The sequence below is a fragment of the Rhyacophila brunnea genome, unplaced genomic scaffold (genome assembly GCF_057557595.1).
Source record: "Rhyacophila brunnea isolate RB1 unplaced genomic scaffold, BYU_Rbru_1.0 scaffold_2, whole genome shotgun sequence".
In the NCBI taxonomy this organism is placed as follows: Eukaryota; Metazoa; Arthropoda; class Insecta; order Trichoptera; family Rhyacophilidae; genus Rhyacophila; species Rhyacophila brunnea.
In genome coordinates, this window is record NW_028232859.1 from 33,981,001 (window position 1) to 34,003,037 (window position 22,037).

Here is a 22,037-nt window from a genome sequence, read left to right on the forward strand (position 1 = left end):
AATACAAAATATATTTCTAATTACTTAATTATGAAATAAAATTAAATTAAAATATACGTATCTATCTATACTCTACAAATAACAGTTGCTTAGCAGATACATACTATTATTATCATTACATTTTAAAATATTTTTGTTGCGAAAATTAACAAAGATACACAATACAATACAAATATATAATAATATATCCAGCTATCAATTACTTTTTTAATGAATGTCAATATTAAATTTATGCGGTAGATATTTTGATAACACAGTAAATTCGAATAAATTTTTTATGTACTTCATAATATTACAATTACTTTGTATAATGTTTAAGTTTTTTTTCTTTAAAAAAAACCTAGAGTAGTATCGATTGGAACGTATGATTACTATTTAAATTATTTTTATAATATCTAATGGTCAGGTTAGGTTAGTATATGATACTTAAATAATATAATAAACATTTTCAACGCTTAAATATTTCTAGACCTAAATAATTAATCTATATAAAATCCAAAGTGATACTTCAGGGTTACGAAATTCTAATTGTACTAGTACATGGCTGGTTAATTTACATACTCGTTATAATAGTGGTTAACAATGAACTTATAAGTTTCACTTGCCATAAAGTCTGATGTTGCTCTCCACTTCGCCAAGGGAGTTCTTGGCAACGCATCGGTAGCCCCCCGCATCGCCGCTCTGCAGGCGGAGAATAGTCAGCGTCATCTTTGTCTCGAACAATGACCTCACCACCATGTTCACCATATACTTGTATGAGTTTATTACCATTTCATCTGTGGGAAAAATACATTATTAAATAATATCATTCAAACACTAATATGTTATTTTCAAGTTTTACTCGATAATGTTTTTAATGTGAAGGAAACACATGTGGTATTGAATATTTTTTATTACATTTACCATGAGTGATAGATCAATTTTATAAATCACTTATTAATTGTCATTCAGAAGTTTATGTTCTACAACAATGATTATCAACTAATTGTCGCTAATCCGTTCCACCGTTGGCTAAATCATTACGAACAATACACATAATATTAAAATTAATTGTTTGTATACTGGTCAATAATTATCTATTTGCAAAAACCGATTGGTTCATTTAAAATCTAATATTTACATTTACATATTCGAGTTATTGATAATAATATATTATGTGTTTTCAAAAAAAAATTACTACAGACTAATTTATAATAGTTATGGATTTATAATATTTGCATAAAAGCACTTCCCAAATGATTTGCAGTCTGCACCGTAGCACACTACGTATGTAAAAAGTATGTAGACAGGTACGGCAGTAGTGGATTAATTCTATATTAGTATATAAACTCATAGTTTAATCTTATATTTATAAAATCATTTACCTATAGACACTTATAATCTAGATTATGAATTTAGGCTATTATTATACGTCTGTAGTCGTTCCTTCAAATTATTCATATTCAGGCAGTGGGAAGTACGAAAGAAAGACAAAAATACTAGGGAACTAAAACTGGTGAGTTTTAATTCGATTCATGTGTATCACTATTTGTACATAACTGTGATGTATGTCTAAATTATCTGTAAGTTATTATTTAAAACATATATTAATAAGAAGGCTATGATAAAATCACTTACGCCCAAATCCATCATACACGTAACACGTCGATCAAAAAACATTCTTCGTTTTCGATCCCCTATACGTTTATTACTGTTTCGGCACAGTCGCAGCAACACTATAATTCGATATTGTGCTATTTGAATGGATTTGAAAGCATAAAATATGAACCCTCGTTCAAGCGAGCAATCTGTTTATGCATGATACATTACGTGTAGTATTTTATTAAGAAAATCTCCTTTGACGGGCGGATGATTTATAATGTAAATAGTGTTTCCCATTTTCCATTCTCTGTTTTATACCCGCTTTGCATTTACTTGCGGTAATAACTTGAGATATTTTTATTTTTCCGCCGGCGTGATCTTGTATTTCAAAGAAAATATAGAGTAAAAGCATCGCTCCATAAATAGCATTACAGCTTAGATGAGTACACAAACTGCTGTGTTATAAACTTTTAACAAAAATATCTTAGACAAGATAATACTCTTTGTTATTTTAAATGATATGATAATATATTTTAATCCAGATATTCCATGTAGGTACGTTATTTATTTATTTGAATACTTAGTAGTAAAATATACTACTTGCCTATGTGTTGTCATCAGTAAAGTATAATTTATATATATTTCTAAACTGCTATTATTATTTATGAAAATTCTTTAAAAGCGTTTCAACCATAATAATACATTCTAATACGGGGGGGCATTAGTGACAATTTTACTTTCACACGAATATGTTTTAAAATAAAGAATTTTATTGATTTCATCATAAATATATACATTCAAACTATATGAGATAACTATTATGCTAGAAACACACGAATGTCACGTCATATGATTTCATGTGATATAACCAATGACATTATTAATGGACGACGCACTCAATACAGTAGCTAGCAAGTAAATTAGCATGTATAGGTAGACGTCACACAATTTCCATTGTGCGATATCACGCATCGAGAATTTATAGCAATATGACCTTTATTGTAATGGCATTAGAGCAGTGTTTCTAAAGTCAATGTTCATTTGAGTGAACCCGTTCGAACCGAACCATTCGGCAGACCCAACAAAAAGCATCAGGAATTTATAGCAATATCACCTTTATTGTAATGGCGTTAGATCAGATTATGCCATTCGGCAGACCCGACAATAAAGTGAGTGTCATTTTCTTTTCCAGATGATTCATCCATATTAATGTCATAACCATCATAATATTCAATAATTAAAATTGACACAAACATCAAAAATTACTTGTCATTTGTAGGGCCCCTCTAAATAACTAAATTAAAAAATACGTGAGATGACGAACTCAAAAATGTGTAAAAACACGCGTAAAGTTTGTGTTTTGGGGTGATATGCATGAGGTAACCTTAGTGTAGTTTTGATACATTTTGGTATATTTTTCTAACTGATTTTTCTAGTATTTGTAGCATCTGTCTAATAACAATATAAATACCATGGAAAACAACATTACACATTTTTTCCTATTTCTAGCATAACCATTAAATAATTCAATGATAAAAATTCACAATCTATAAACACATTGTGTCAATTACCTTTCCAAATTATGTACGTTTAATAAATAAAACTTTGATACTAATAATTTTAATAACAAAAAGAGTTTATAATACGAGTACCTAGTAATAATTAACAAAACTGAGTAACTTGATTATTTTATGTTCGGATTAATGTTCAAATATACTAAATCTCCATAACCCGTGTGATTTTGTACTACTTGTAATTAATTCCCCGTGAACAGTGCATTAGAATTAATAATTTTGCACTGAGTTCATTTCGCCTGCAGCAAAGTTCCAACCTTTGCGCATAATATATTTACCAGGAGCTAGATAACATATGCGATAAGCTTGTCGGCGAGAGCTTTACAGTTCACAGCGTACTTATTTCTAACTACACGCATTCATTTACAATGAATTTTATATTTCTTTTATTTGAAATGTCTTAATGTATAATATGATAGTTGAGATAATATTAATTTATATTTTAAAAAACTACAAAAATGAAAATAACATGTAGGTACTTAGATACCTATCTCAAATTTTGTGCGTTTTAATTAAAATTAAAATCATTATTACTTTAAACATTCTACATAAAAACAATAAAAGTTAAGTGACTATGTAAAAGTGGGATCATGTGTGGTAAATCGGTATTCTTTTGTTAACATAATTTTTATAGAGCTGTATCACTTATTTCATGAGGTGTGAAATTAATTATGTTTGGTATAGTGTAAAATATAAGATCTATTGTGATATCTTACCTATATAAAAAAATGAACGCTATACTATATCCAAATAATTATCTGGATAACCAATCAGATAACTGCTACCTATGTAATCCGGAAATTACGACGCCTATATTTACGATAATGTTTTTGTAAATAAAATATATTGTTTGATAAAGCATACGGTAACGTTTGATCACATGCGACATTCGGTGACAAGTATAAAGAAAATAAATGCCGCTAAATAATATTGCCCAACACTACAAACATTTCTCTAGATAAGTAAGGGGTAAGAGCTTTGACTCAGGAGCCCCATATAATATAGAATACTCAAATTCAAAGTGCCAAATATTATCAAATCTCCTGTTTTGATGGTATTAATAGTAATAAATTATTTAATAATAACAATTTAATAATATGACAAAATATTATATAAACGAATTGCAAATAAGATGCTTGTTAGTACTTGTAATTGATTATTTTAATCCTTAATTGCATGGTTTCATTATTCTTAATATTTTTTTGTGTACGACAATTATTTTAAAGTTGAAAGTTTTCTAACAAAATAGTTTCACTGATACCACTGTTAAATTATAATGATATTAAACATTAAATATATTATGTAATCGATTATAAAGGTAATATGTGCCTACCATTAAACGGTTGCAATCATGCATTTGAGGATTAAATATTTATTTTATTTTCGTTGTATTTTTATATTTAATACAAATACCTAGAGGGTTTTCTACCTAAGTAAATACACATTTAGTAGTAAAAATATAGTATTAATGTTTAATATTTGAGTTGAAAATTAAAAATTCGTGAAAGAATCCCACAAACACACTCACTCAATTACGTGAGAATCGATTGAACGGAGCAAAACTTTTAAATTAATATGAATGGCAAAAGTTGGGCGACTCAATTGATTCATTCAGATTGATGCAAAAGACATCCCTCCAAAGTTTCTGCAATGTGGAGCAAAGATTTTTCCCTGGTGCTGATAATTATTTATATCACGTAATCTTCAATATATCTAATCATATTATTGTATTTAAAAATATATATAATAATTTAATTATTCAAATTTTTACTTACCTAATAGTCCTATAGATAAGAATAGAATCGTATGTTATGTAATAAAAACACTTTATGCAGTCATCAAATGTGTAAAATAAATATAGAGGATAATAAGACTTCAAAATTATATAAATAGATTATCTGCAACGGTTAAGGAATGTCCAGGATCATGCTTTCAAAATATCATAAAAGCTCCATTTTGACCGTCGCAGAGCACGTGGGCCGTTAAGGCATCGAAGTGTATGAATTTATCAACTTCATTCATTTTAAATATGGGCTAAGTATATGATATGCATTTTTTCATACTTACTACTTCAATATATTATATAATTTAATTTTTAATTATATATACTGATATAAAACGATGGTAGTATGGTTTGAAATATGTCCAGATCTGGATTTACAAAACTCATAGACCGGATTCTGCGACTCGATGACTCATAGGAGATATTATTATGTATTGATATTTATTTAATTAAATAAAATAATAAAATAAAATAAATTTCTGTTAATGTAACGTTTGATTTACACAAGAGGTTTTAAATTTTCTGGTTTGTCGAGATCTAGTCGAGTTTCTGGCACAAGCTATTGGTAAATATTTAAATAGGAAAGTTCGCGCAGCGTTCCACGCTTTAGTTGTGTATTCGTTTAATTATTAGCACCATTGGTAATGGATAAGCATGCAAAGAACTTTACTTTCAAGGTTAGAATTGGGAGTTAGACAATGAATGCAGACTGAAAAGTTAATGAGAGGTCACTTAAATAATAAAAACCCCTAACACAAAATAACAATTATAACGATAGTCTTCGAAAGTGATTCCATTAGGTATTGACTATTTTTTCTTGACTATGTTAAGAAATAAATGACAATAATTAGGTAAGTACGCACTTAGTACCTATACTTGTTTGAAGAAGAAATATATAAATACATCCTCATTGAATCGATATATACGATTACGATAATAAAATAAGTTTAATCGAGAGTAGTCCACATTTCAAATGTTTAGCAATGATACGCTTACTATGAGAATGTTTATTTGTATAGGCATTACTTTGGTTTTGACTGAATAATTTGACGTATAATTTGTAATCTAGGTAGTTTACTCTAGTTGCAGAAATAACTAATGATTGCAAATTAGATTTTTGTTTGAAAAAAAAACATAATATAATTAAGTAAATATACCTAAATGCAAATAGTGAAATAGGTGACCTAAAATACATTTTAATTACTGTAAAATAATTATTAAATTAGTGTTGGTTAAGCAATCAATCACAGTTGATGGATGTTACCGACTTTGGAACAACTAACTTAACTTAACTAGGTACTTTTAACCTAATTTAATTAATGAAAAAAACTGGATTTAAATTTGATGAACTAAGAACATATTATTCTAAACGTATTTATTCTTAATGAATTAAAATCATCATAGTCACATAGTGTATGGCAATAAAACACTTTTCGTAACAAAATTTCATAGTTATTATGAATTCGGGAAAATTATTTTTTAGTAAAAAATATAATGTTAAAAATAGAATGCCGTTTTATTTATGCAAATTAAATAAGGAAGTGCAAGTAGATTCTAAACAAACTGATCTAATCTGTTGTTGGCTGTATTTATAAAAAAAAATGCTTTGAGGATAACGTTTCAATAATAATAGTAAACATTGACGATATTATTCAGATATTTCAGGCTAATAAAAGTCTTTAAATAAATAGTAAGCCGAGCTATTATTTTTGAATCGCGTTTTGATCCCTCCGCGCATAAAACGAAACGCCCACCCAACTTCGATACATTTGGATACGAGACAAAGAGCCAAAAGCAAACTTGGCTTAATATTCCATATTGTGTGTAATAACAGGGCTGAACAATAACAACCTTGTGCAAACTGAATTACCTTCCGCTACCAGCAATAACAGTAAAGTTAATGATTTTACTAAATAATGATCGCCGAAAGGGGATCTCCCGGATCAAATGATTTTATATAATAACGATATTAGGGTAAAATGAAAATAGGTCATAGTTTCATCCAACTTTTGCACATATTTATAAACATTACTATATAAATAAATCATGCACATGGGATTGTAATCTTGATATCGCGGTTGATTTCATAATCTAGAAATTATGGGAATAAAAATGTTAGAATCCTAGAGTTATTGTTCACAATATAATTTTTGAAAACGAATGCATTTTTCTATCAACAAAAGAAAGGTTATGCCTTAAAGTTCCTCATATTCTAGCGGTTATGCATCAGGATTATAATGTCGTGGGTCCCGGGAACGAGTTTTGGGTCTGACAAAATTATCATATTATGGTTTTTCAATGTGTGTTTGGATCTAATCCTTCTACATAACTAACTAGAGTGTGTACTTAATCGGTTGAGAAAATGTCTAATATTCATACTTCGTAAAAAAAAATATGATCGTGATAGGATTGAAGAGTACTTTAATTATATATTTTTACAAAATTCGTCAATATCAAGTTTAAAACATCATAGGTATCAAAGAATACATCCATTTTAATGTCATATTCTTAAAATTTAAAATAAAATAAAATTTATATATTTAAGGGTGTATTGTGGAATATAATCATAGTTATACAATATATAAAAACGATTATCTAATTTTTAATTAATTCTTTATTAATAATTTTTAAAAAGTCTCATAAAGGCTAATATGACGATTTATTACATAATTTGTCTTTTTAATAAAATTCTTTCTTAAATGAGAATGAATTTTAGTTTTCGTCAAACTTGCCTATGTATTTATACTAACCAATAATAAATCGCTGTGGTGCCGATACTAGTATCAAACATATTTGTGGATATTTCATGATACAGAAGCCATATTAAATTTATTTATATCTATGCTCGTGAATATTACTTACGTACTGGAAACACATTCAATATAGTTGGTAAATAATAGTTGGGCCGTTTGCAAATTGTTTCCATTATTGAAACAATCGTCCATTCCATATTGCTATAGATATGATAACAATATTATACGTTACCGTATTTACCCTAAAGGAATACACCTTTCGATATCAATTGTCAATTTACCCAATGATTCCACGTGAATTCGAGCATATTGAAAACCCAGCATGAGGTAAAGGTATGTATAATATTATATTGATAGTATTATGTATAAAATACTAATAATCTCTCTGTATTATGTTACATAGTATTGTAAAGTAAATTGTTATTCCTCAAAGATACTACTATATATATATATATATATACCTAGTACCTATGTCATTTATAGGTGTGCAAAATTGCTTGATATTTTTAATATCCGGAAAATAGTCATTGTCAAAATATTTAGTAAATTCAACGATCAAAATATGACAATTAATCGATTGAAATTGCTTGAATTTTCCAGTTTGATAGAATATGTTATAATCATGCTATTAGGTATGTGTAGTGAGAGTGTAATAATATTACTTGTTCTTTTTGAGTGTTATCTTTTACGTTTAATCGGATTATGGTATATTATAAATCTGTGAATCTATAAAACTTACTTGAGTCTCTCAGCCAATAGTTGATACTTTTTGGAGATGCTTCCACGTAACACTCCAGAGTGACATCTGTACCAAGTGGAGCTCCAACGAGCTGGTTTGGAACTTGAATCACCGGATGAACTGTATTAATAGGTTAAAAAATACTATAATATTACATGATAAAAATAAGGACAATATGTGCTTTAATCAGTCACTATTTATGAGATAGCTTTCACTTTTTGACACGGTTAATATAATATGCATTTTCCACATTTTACAATGTTCTCCTGCGTATGCCATACGTTAGGTTCAATAGTATTTTATTTACAATACATAATTTGAAAACAACTTAAATTTAATTTAAAAAATGTGGCACTCTGTGGAACTCAAACCCGCATCCAAGAAGCGTTTCAACAAAGAATATTCCATTTTAAATATTATAATTAAATTCATTTAGAATAAAAGAAGAACACGTTCATAATGTTTTACGATAACATTGAGGACGTTTTTTATAAATGAAAAAAATGGTAAATAAAAATTGTTTGTAGCACATATGGAAAATAAGTTACTTAAAATACAATAAAATATCGATACTTCATTTGCCAAAACATCATAATTTTGTAATAGTAACCACTTTCAATAAAATTACAATACAACAAGTAATGTCTATAGACTTATTCGTTACGGACTGTCAACACTAACTTTAATAATATATTTTCAATATCCGTATAAATGGATAAAATATCCACGTTAGACTGTAATTTCTCAAATCGAAATGTACATCTATAACATCAATACAAATGTGGTTTCATTAATTTTATTATGATAACAAAATACTAATAATTTCTTTTATTATTTATTTGATGAGAAAATAACAATAGAAAATACTCACAATGAACATTGACCATAATCCTCTTACTGACAGATGGCGGAACTCCATTGCTAGCTATACACAAATAGGCTCCCATTTCTGACCTCGTGACTTTACTCAGCTTTAGTACTTCTCCTTGATAAGTAGTTACTGAATAAAATGAAAAAAACAATGGATTTTACGATAAAATAAATTTTAAAATATATCGATAGAGGCAATTAAAAAGTGATCGGGATCGATTTCAGTAGAAACATCTAAGGGGCTTGGGGGGCTTGGTCCCATTCAATCAAAAATATAAGTTACAATTCGGTACATATGAGTATAAATTTTATTTATATGTCTAAAAAGTCAAAATAAGGTATTTGTAATATTATTAAAGATACTATTTTTTAACAAGTAGCGCATACCGATAACATATTTTAGTAAGGACATTATTGTTAAACATTATTTTGATAATTAATAATCATGAATTAATTAATAATGAACAGATTCGGTTTCGGTTAATTTTCAGCTATGGTTATAAAAAGAAAACGAGATGTATATAAGGAGAATGTCACTAGTTTTCTCCATAACCATTGTTAAGTAAACCATTAACAATTTGTTAGTTGTGATCAATCCAAGTCAAATATATTATAATTTTATATTGTAAAACGAGCGTACTGATACCTACAATAAAATTTACTATCTATTACTTATTTTCATTAAATTCAATCCTGATTATAAAATTACATATTTTTAAACTTCTTAGGGAGTTTTTATTTTTAACATAAATAATAAATTAAAATGTTTTATGCTTTTCCGTTTTCCCTAACAATAAAACATCCGGTGGAAATATTGGTTGGATAGGTGAAAATGATATTTAAAACGTACAATAAAAACTATAACTTCAAATAAGTTTTGTAATTGCATCAGCATAGCTTTCTGCCAAAGATGTTTAACAAAAATATTTAAAATATATATTTACATAAATTATTAAGGAGATACTACATATTTTATATTATAAGATATTTTTCACGTATTTTAATCTGTATTTAGTCAGGTAAAACTATACGTAATATTTGAAACCATTTTTAAAATATAAATATAGTCCTCTTCTCCCATAATTTCAGTAGATTTTTCTCTTCTTTTGTCATATTAAACAATAAATATACAATCTTTATTTGATTATGAAAAGATAGTAGAAGTATAGATATTTATTTATGTCTAGAAAAATCAATATCATACCTTTAGATTTCAATCCAGTAGGTTCTTTGACGATGATGTCATTACCGTCTTCACGGCGCCAAATCACCCGTGGTTCTGGAGAGCCTCGAGCTCTGCAAGCCAAGCGAGAAGACCCTCCTTCCGGTACCATTAAATCACCGGAAGTGTCTTCCGGAATAAAATCGGGTGGTATCACTACCTCCAAAGTACCCATCTAGTTGACACGTAAAAAGAAATTTAAATAAGTATTGAAAGTTTTATAATGATTAAGAATGATAAATATTTGACCTTGCATATAATATAGCCATGCATAAGTGGTTTCAGACTACAATGTAAAAAGTAATTGAAAAAATAAAAGTTTTCACTACTATAACATAAAATACATTTTGTTGTGTTATAATACTTGGTTGTCATTTTCAATATGGTTGAATTATTACCAATATACAAATAATATAATATATTCTTCTGATAGACATATTCATTGTTCGTAAAAATAAAAAAAAATGATGGCCTGCTATTTGTTATTTTATTTATGTACGTAAGTACTATTGTTTGTAAATATTAACGTGATTCTTTATTTAACTTATGATTGTATATTCTATGAAAAAACTTTTTTTTTGTTTGCAACACGAATGCATGACTGTTTTGTCAAATAAACAGTATATTATGTAAATATAAGGTTTGTTGTTGCAAATATTTTTTTCCAGTTTCACCTCCAAATATTAAAGTTACAAGTAAGTATATAAAAGATTTTTTAATAAAATCAAATATTAAGTTTTTAACATATTTATTTCATATCAATTTCATATTACAGATAAAAGAAAAAAAATAAACAATATTTCATATAAAGCAACTCTGTATTATTGAATTCTTCAGTAAATATTTGATCGTCTTTACATAGGGTATAGTAGGTATATGAATAGTGAACATCACTAATGACTGACTGATGTAGTGTTCTAATGCTTTGTTTGGAATGAATATGCTACCTTTATGAGGCTAGGTTATTGAAAAAAAATGCTAGAAAAGATAATTAAAAAAAAAATATATGATGTACTTGTATAAAGATATTTACACATTTAAAAAAGTGTAGGTACCTACTTTATAATATGTTAGCTAGATATGTTTAACACTGAAAATGGTATAATTGACGTACAAACTGATCATTATAATAAATTATTCAAAATATAGAAGATTGTTTGAACTTATTATGTTATTGTGTATTTTTATGTTTAATTTTATGATTTTAGTATTGTACACGTAAAAACCATCCACATATTAGTTTAAACCAATATGCATGTAATATATTGCAATAATAAATTAAAAAATAAAAATAGCATTTTAATGTGCATTAAACAATGTTGTATTATCAATCCAGTTGGATGTTGGATGTTGGATATAGCTTTCTTATTGTACATTCAATAACGAATTGTATTCAAATATCTGTAATTAAATATTTTTTTAAATATTTTAATTGAAATAATTAAATTATTTTATGCAATTATATTATTATATTTATGTTTTATAATGCATTATGTTTTGTGACACAATTTTCAGAAATTTATTAAAAATGCAAGGATTTTTAAACCCTGGAGGGTATCATGTTCAAAAGAAGTTTAGTATCATTATAAAGGGAAAAGATGAAGTCTTTTCTAGCGGAACTTGCAACAAGAATTCCTGCAGACACAGGAAAAGATAGAACGAGTTACGCCGCGAGTCATAGAATTATATTACTTCTGGTTACATACGAGTAATATTTACAACTCATTATTGAAATTATTACTACCATTAAATCATTATATATTATCATATTAAATATCAGTATGAATTTTTATTGGATACAAACATTATTTTAAAATATAAGACGGCGCAACAAAAATGTCATCCTAATAAAATGTTATGTAATATTTGTTATACTATAGATTATTAAATATTATTGACTTGTTGAGCTAATGTTCCATTATTTTTTATTGATAGGACAGTTTCATATTTCTTGCTTTTTCTGAGATATTGAGCGAATCAAGCTGTATTGCCGATTTTATGATGTACCCAACTCGAGCCAGGTTGCTATTTTAGAGAACAAACTGTTTTTATATTATTGTTTAATGCATTCAAATAGGTATAATAGTATTTATTGTATTCTAAATTATTTATTAAATTTATTTTTAAATTACATTATTTCAATTAAATAAATGATGGTTTAATATTTTTAATTGGTTATAAAACTTTCATAATCCACGATATTTAATCGAGAATTCTTATTTTGTTTGAAAGAACGACTAAAACACGGTTTTTCAGCTCAAATAAATTGCTTTATGAAATAATGACGTGCATTTTATGTAAGCACCAAAGTGTGTGTTAATATATAATACCAAAAGTGAACGTCTAATATGAATTATAATAATATTAATACGCACATTAAAGATTTGTTAAGATAACAGGTTTACAATATAATATTTTAAAAGTAATAAAACATAATAAAGTAATGCAGCTATTAGTTTCAAAGTCGGAAACCTCCATCTTCCGCCATTCTGATATATTTTTGAAATACGTTAAGGACTACGAATAGAATATTTTATTTTTGAAAACATATTAGTAAACAAATAATAAAAACAGATTAAAGCCGATTAAAATTAGTCGTAGAACATAAAAAAATGGCGGCTGATGAATGCGAATATATTTGAAATCAGCCTCCAGTTTCATTCTATTTAACTAACAAAATATCTGGATTTGGTACTTTATGTATACGATGAAAAATTACACATATAAATAGAATCAAGATAAATGAAAAAAAGTCTAAATTAAGGTTACTGACTTAATGAATAACTTAATATTAAAGAAAAATTGTTTGAACAAACTTTATAAGTAACATGCTATATTCAAAATAGTATAATAATTACAGAATATTTTAATTGGTAATATACCAATATAATATATGGGTATATTACCAATTAAATTTTCTTTTCAACATGTAAATTCTTGTTATTGAACTAAAGTGCGCATAATTAATAGTTCTTCGGATAATTAATAAAGAATGTGTGTCGTAATAAGAAATGTATAGGTACCAGGGGTGGATTGTAATAGCAGCTCTTGTCTGAACCAACTAGAGGCCGTTTGTTTGCCAGAAAGGCTGTGTTGATATAATTAAACCCGTGTTCAAAGATTACAGAGACTCGTTCGGTATTTGGCGTGTATGGAGACAACGTTTTAACACCTGTATCGTAAAGTCATCACGGTTCGCTGTTTTCAAATTATAAAGGACGTATTTTGCACAAATTAGGTTATATAAGAAGCCCCCGGTTGTTTCAGATTTAACAAAGGAAATTTTAAAGAAGACGTTACATATAAATGTATGTTTTCTTATTTTATTTCTCAGCATTTCCACGAACGACATTACTGTAGCGATTGGTAACAATTAATTTGATAAAAATATAACGTATTTGACTTTTACAAAGAATCTTTGGGTATACGAATTTATGTATATTGAATATTATTATGCCAAGGATAGAATTATTTACACCATTTCGCTCATGTAATAACAAAGAATCGTCTTTTTTAAATTATTTCCAGTTATCACATATTTGTGATTTTTCATTCTCTCTATAAATATTATTATTATTTTTTGATCAATCTGTTGTAGTCTTTGATACCGGTAATTCTACTTTGCTCTATATAGAAATAACAATATCGTACAAATTTGGATTCAATATTGAATCTAGATTTATTCAAAATTAATAAATCGTAGCTAATAATAGTGAAATAGATAACCTGGCTTTTCATGGGGTCTGTATTAATTTGGCACATGTATTGTCCTTGATCATCCTCCACTACAGCCCTTATGTGAAGATTCCATGTGGAATGGTCAGTATGACTAACAGAGACACGTGGGTTGTGTGTTATCACGTGATCATGTATTGCTTGGATGGCTTTTGTGTCAGCTTTCACCCAACCCACCTACAAAAACACCTGTTTTTATTGAAAAAAATCAATATATTTTGATGTATGTGACCTGAAAATCGTCCATGATATTAGAACTACACTATTATTAAAAGCAGTTGTATGTTTATTACCGAAACATGTTTAATAATTTTAACACGTTTTTTGACAATAATTACATAATATTAACATACATTGTAGGCACTGTCAATAAATTGAGAAGTTTTATCAATATTATACTTTATAGATAATATTAAAATATAAATTGTTATTGTTTTACAAAATGACAATCTAATTAATACATTTTAGTTTTTACCTTAAAATAATAATACGAGATATAAGAGTTTTTTGCTTATAGTTTTTTTATAAATAAATAATTAATAACTTTTGTTTATTGAAGATTTTCTTATATATTTAATTCAATTTTATTCTAGAAGTATATATTTTTCAAAATATCAAGCAGGTATTACATTTTAAATTTATTTTGGCATTTTGTTTCTTACCCTATATCCACCAAGCTGTACAACAAGACACCGAAATGTTGCATCTCTTCCAAGTGGTATTGTTAGATTAACTATGGGTTGAGCGAACTCAGGTTGAAAGCTTGACACTTGAAAAAAATATTTCGCACAATTTATAAGAAATCATATTGTTTTAAAAGAAATATTGATATATATTTTTATATGCATTGAGATATTTCAACAAATCATTATCACGTGTTATGTGTTATATAGTTTCTGATATAATATATAATAACTATTGAGCAATGTTAATATTCTACAAATATTATTACTATAATATGATTACATTGAAAATATAGTTAGGAGCACTCGTTGTAATTACTTTGTTTTAAATATTCAGTGGGTGACAATCGAATCATTTAATTCGTTTGATAAATTAATTTTAAATGGATAATTACTGAGACGTAAATATTTATTAAGGAGGGGACACTCAAACGATATATTTTAATTGGATCGATTATATTCTATAAAGCCGTCTAATTGGTTTGTGTTTAAATGGATCAAAGAATTTTTCTTACTTACCAACGCTTGTAAAGAAAAGAAGCCCGAAGGCTGCGAAGCGCCCCCTTAAAACTCGTTTCATATTAAAAAAAGGCTCGTCTTGCTAACCCCATCCGCGAATCTTTGAACCACCTGCCAAAGAAAAATAAAATTGAAAATTAATTTTCTTTTCGATTTTTTTATTGAAAAGAAATTAGTGATTACTTATTAATTTATTTATTTGATTTTACGATGATGAAGAAAAAGCGATTAAATATCGATTTTTTTACATTGCCAAAATAATAAAAAATCTCACATACAAATAATTCTCTATTATAGAAACGGTTGTGTATTAATTTATTAAGTTTACTTGGTCTATTTAAAGAAAATATTAGAGGTACTTAATGATTTCATTAAGTACTTATATGATTTCTTGCGGCGGCGCAAATACTTTTGATATAGTGGTGATCAGATTAAAAAGATATATAATAAATAAAAAACATTTTCATTCATATTTTATTGAAGTGATACTCAAAATAATAGTATCGGTAATGGATAGATGGTGATTTCTGTGATAGTATTTTGTCTCTATAGATAATTTAAAAAAAAATACACATAATGTATTAACTGTGTAATAATATATGAGTAGGAAGATATAAACCGTCATTGCGTATGCGCACATAGTTATATCTATCGTATATGAATACATGCATACTTATTATATTTATATAGTTTGATCAAACAGTAATATTGTAATATATTATTTTTATTTCTAAAAGTGATATATTATTGTACTCGTATATATGAATTAAAATAGGTATTAGGTATTTATATTAGAAGCGTGTTTTTTAACTGTCATATATATAGCTTTGACGGCCAAGCGGTAGTATCTCGGCTTATGTTGGGTCTGAAAAAGTCGCATATTGTTTTTTCAGTGTGTGTTTAGAGTCAGAATATAGATTAACATCCATTTCTTCTATAACATAATCTGTTAATACAAATTCTACTCTGAGGAGGCCCGAATGATCTTCTAAGGATCAAATATGTTAATATGGCTATTAATAATGATATATTTATCACATTTTTAAATTATTCAAATTTATGGACATAAATTTGAAAATAAAATTGTATATTTTACAACGTCAAAAAAACTGTAGCTGCTAGAATACACCGTACTATTTTGCGTACTCTGTGAATGAACTTTCCTTAGAAATAATCAACTTTTTTCAGAATTTCATATACCTAAATGAACAGAACATTTAAAATACGCCCGTGTATTTAAACAGTCTTTATTTTTCGAGATAAGGATTTTTGGCAGATAAAAAATTCACTTCTCATTTAAAAAAATCTCTTTGACGTTAGAACTTCTAACAAAGCAAATACTTTTACAGAAGCCAGATGTTAAGTTGCCCAGAGGGAAAATTTCGCGTTGACTCCTTAATAAGATGAAAATAACATTTAAGACTGATAGCCAGTAAAGTTGTTTGGCGAAAGGAAAACTTTTGAAAGTAAATTTGTTTTAAAATTATGAAATAAGATGAAATTTAGCTCATTGTTTGGTCGGTAATTAAGGAAAATTAAGGTGAAGGTTTTTACTTTCGAAGTATTTCTACGAATTTGTTAGGTATGAATAAGTAATCAAGTCATAATTTATTAATTACTGGAATAATTACTTATTGTGTTCAGTTAAGGCTCTTGGATTTTTTTATTAGAAATCTACTCAGTAAAATATGTATTTTTTATGTTTTTAAATAGTCAATATTAAAAAATATAATGATAATAATTTTCATTATATTAATTATAATTGAAATCAAAAGTTTAATCACACAACATATTAAATGTATGCTGATATCATAATATTTTATTTTTATTTCTCTTTTCACTACTTTTTTTTTGAAAATCATTTGTTTTCATAATTTGGACTCAATGAAAATTTAAACTATATATGTGCATCGCAATATTTCAAATTTCATTACTAGCTTCATATATATATTTAGACATACTACTAAACAGATAATATCTAAAAATAAGTAAATTAATTATTACTATAGCAAAATAATTAAATTAAGAACATATTATATAAAATTTTGGAATTTATAATATATCTATAATGTACTTAAATTGCGTTGGAAATTTAATATGCAATATTAAAATAGGATGTAGGTATGAGTTCATAGTATTATTAGGTAAAATATTTTATTTAAATATATATTTTTTATGGGTAGGTAGCAAAAATGTGTAATATATTTGATAGATAAAATATTTTCATAACAGTTTTAGCCTGAATATTACTTACGAAACTCTTCAAGAGGAATAAAAATAATCATCCTTAGAATTGAACTTTTGACAGGATGAAAACTTTTGACACTTTGAATGTACTGAAAAAGTTTACTCGTACCAATTAACTTTGTAAAAATTGAAATGCAATGATTAAATGTGACACGAACGACGCTCTTGGCCGGCGGTAGCCAGTAGACTGAAGTAAATGACGAGAAGATATTATGGACGCTGCTACCCCAAGAAAGATCTCACAGACCACCCCTTCCGGAATAGGCTCCGCCTTACCCAAATGCATCCCTTTCACGCATTTTCCTTCTGATGTCCCTGTCTTATATCAATTGTGCAATTTGATAAATCCTAATAATTTGAGTGATTTTGAATGCAGGCTATTGTCAGAATTATAGCTGGCTGTCTCATATAATAAAAGCATTTCTAATAGTTAAAAAATAAAATATAATAGGTTTCATATTCATTTATAAAATACTACAATCAAAGTTAATATTTATATATTCTAAGGGTTTATATATATTATTAATAAAATGTTTATATTATAAATACTAAACTTTAATGATATTTTTATTTTATTTTAATAGCTAATAACAATAATGATATCGATTACTCTAAAAACATAATATGAATGATTGTTTTAATATATCGATCACATTTTTTCAATATATACAGTTAACTTCAATCAAAAACATAAATGGTTTACCTTAGTTTTTATACAATAATTGTTTATTTTAAAAATTACGTAAGTTTTAAAAAACATCAATATATAATAAGAACTTTGGATAGTGCGCTAATAATTGAATTCACTGATTTAAAAGACTGTAATAATAAAACATACAAAATTTTTCGTATGAGAGTTATTTCAAAAATGATGAAGTTTTGCTCTCATACATAATATGTCAAATATTTTTGCTTTTACTGTTTTCTTCTAGAGTTTTAATTTTCCAAAAGAACGCCTTGCGTAATATGACACGACTCCATTTTAAAAATGGAACGTTTGGGTAACACGTGACAAGCACGTGACTACACGTTTGCGACACTCCATTTTTCAAAATAATTGTCACTTTCATAACCTTTCCTATTTCGTTTTTTTTGTTGTGAAAATTGTGATTTATACGGAAGTATGACTCTGCCTTGCGATTAAAAATAGTTTTCTTCACCTTTTGTGAGTATAATGCTAGAAATAGGTAATAAGTTATGATGTTGATAACACTGTATTGTAAAATATAATATTATAGAATGATGGTAAAAAATAAAAATAATAATGAAGATTATTATTTTCAAGGTGAAACATATTATAAAACATGGTAGGTGGACCATAGTGTGGAAGTATCGTATTTTTTTGTTCCAAGAATTGATTTACAGCCATTCAATTTCAATTTAATTAATTTATTTTTTACATTTTGTGATCATTACAAATTATAAGTTCAAGATGTTCACATCATGACATGAAACATTATTATAAAGAAGAAAAAAAACTAATAAAAGGGATAAAATGAAAATATAAAAAGAGAACAAAATATAAACATACAAAAGCAGTGAAAATACAATTATACATCTATATAAATTCAAAGAAGTACACCTAGTTTGCTAAGGAGACACTATTTTCAGAATTCACCCTCACGCAAGTGGAATATATCAACATCCCAAGCAATTTGGTTGAACATATTTATCGCTCTCCCAATTAGCATTACTAGTAGCAGGTTGGTTCTGCACCTTGTAAGAATAAACAATTAATTGATGCTCCCTATTCCTAAGATAGTTATCAGGGACACACAGGTCAACACTGTCCAGAATGGCAAAGTTCTTATTTATACCTCGTATAAGTCGAAAAAAATACGTAGCTAAATAAAGATATCTTCTAAATTTTAGACTGCAGTATGTAAGCATACCTAAGAGAAAGTCAGTTGGATAAAACCAAGGATATTATCCATACAACCTTAAGTAAAGGATTCTCAAGATTTTTTTCTGAACCCTCTCGGCCATAAGGCCATACTTCAATTGATGCGGTGCCCAAACAATAGACACACTCTCAAGCCTGCTTCAAACTAAAGAATTAAACAAAAGTTTTAATACTGTAATATCCGAAAAGACCCAGCATGACGAAGCCCAATACAAATGGTAACTGTTTGGCTAATAAATGTCAGTTTACTCTCAAACGTAATGCCAAGGTCCCTTAAAGATGATATTTGTGACAAAACTCTGCCATGCATCGAGTATTGGAAAAACAACACTTTTGAAGTTTTGGTAAACAACAATAGATTGCATTTATCAATATTGAATTATAGTTTGTTAGGCCTGCCCCATTCTAATATATTATCAATATCAAGTTGGAGCTGACAACAGACATCCAAGGTCACAAAATCCAAAAAAAGTTTCAAATCATCAGCAAACAACAAAAACATAGAATTTTTTATTACCAATGATATATCATTTATAAAAATCCTGAACAGTAACGGCCCCAAGTTTGAGCTCTGAGGAACACCAGAATATTTTTTAAATATTCGTGACTATATATACCGTACCATATGTATTGTTGACGGTACCTAAAATAAATCCTGAATAACTTCTACCTCTAAATCGAAAAACCATCGAAATCTACCACTAAACTTATTGAACTCAATAGAGTGTAGTGGTAGATTCCGGTACAATACACGAAAACACGAGGTAGTGTATTGAGGTATCGACCTCTAGTAGTGAAAAATAAAAGCAGTGACTGAACAAGATCGAAATTAATTTCATTTGATAGTGTTGATAATCGATAATCACCCACTCAATCCAACAGTCGTTCGAAACAAACAGTGCCTGTCCGCAAATAAGTAAAACTGTTATTGCCTAATTACAAATTATTTTTAAATAAAAAAATGGAATACACAGTTTAAAGTCATACAGTAAACCAGAGATATAACTGAGTCCGAATTTTTTAAAACTAATATTTTTTTTAGTTTGATTTGTTTTCTGATTTGGTGCCCTTTTGATGTTTGCCGATAAAGCAGCCACGTCTCTATTTTATGTAAATTTTCACTGATTGGATTCCTGTGCAGTAGTAAAACACAAGTAGGAAATGAAGAAATAAACACAATTTTAATGTCAATGTGAGGTCTGAATCTGCACTGTAAATGGAAAAATCTAGCGTCATAGTACGCAATGTAATTATTGTGAGTGCAATTTTATTTATTATATTACGTATTACAATTATGTATTTCTAAATCATGATTTTTTTAAACATGTTATTCGATTATTTTAAATTATAAAATATTTGCTACACAATATTTAAGTTGCATCTGGAAAATATTTATTATGATGACGACCTCTCGTATCTTTATCAAAATGGGAGACTACTAGCAATTATTAACTAAGTGAAAGATTACTAAAGTTATTTTATAGTGTTAACTGTCAATTCATGGTGGAACTGCATTATATTATTTGATTAATTATTTGTTTAATTAAATAAAACACAATTTTATAGTACTTATTCCACTTTAATATTTAAATTTTATACCGGTTTCGTCCTTTTCAAAGGAATGTCCATAATTTATATAATAAAGTAGAATAAGTACTATAAAATTGTGTTTTATTTAATTAAACAAATAATTAATGAAATAATTCATTATCACGTTTTATTTCATAATATTTATTCAGATTTATTTCTGCCCTATATATTTAATAAAGTTTGCATGACAAGATTAAATAAATAAATAATAATTATAGAAGTATAATTAATAAGGAAGTATAATATTAATTATAAGCAACAATAAAGTCACAAAATAACTTTAAATGATTCAAATTATTCATTTAAAAAATATATTATTAAGTACTTATTGACATTTTGTAGTGCCTTTGGGTACAATGGGATACCCAAAAAATACAATCCATATTCATACCAATGCACTGACATAAATAGTCATAATGGTAGATGCATAATATGGTACAGTGATAGCTTCTTTAGAATATAAAGAAAGTGGTCGCAGTATCTAAGCCTTCCACTCAATATAGTACCTACTGGAGTACGTAGATGATAAATAGTAAACGGTGCGTGGTAAATAAAATGTCGGCAATAAATAAATAGGCTAGATTGAAAAAATATATATATTTTTAAAATTAGTTTTCTTACCCTTAATTTTATATTTTTTGTTTTTCAAAAATACGTATTATAGCTTGGCAACTGATCGGACTTACACCTATATGGATGATTCCTAATATTTCAAGGAATAATAAATATGATTTGTGCAGATCCTGTTTCTTTCTATTTTCATGTATGATACTGAAAATACTCGAGTGTATTCTGAACGTAACGTATAATCATAGCTTCAATACTTCAGGGCCTGATC

General features: G+C 27.3%; 1 protein-coding gene across 1 annotated transcript; it reads right to left on the reverse strand.

The window, feature by feature from the left end:
• Positions 1-597: 597 nt before the first annotated feature.
• LOC147072223 (lachesin-like) lies at positions 598-10,697 on the reverse strand. The gene is made up of 4 exons (XM_085946714.1): positions 10,505-10,697; positions 9,302-9,430; positions 8,431-8,550; positions 598-776 (listed from the first exon to the last, which is right to left on the reverse strand). The coding sequence occupies exons 1-4, from the start codon at positions 10,695-10,697 to the stop codon at positions 598-600; spliced, it is 621 nt and encodes a 206-aa protein (XP_085802840.1).
• Positions 10,698-22,037: the final 11,340 nt, after the last annotated feature.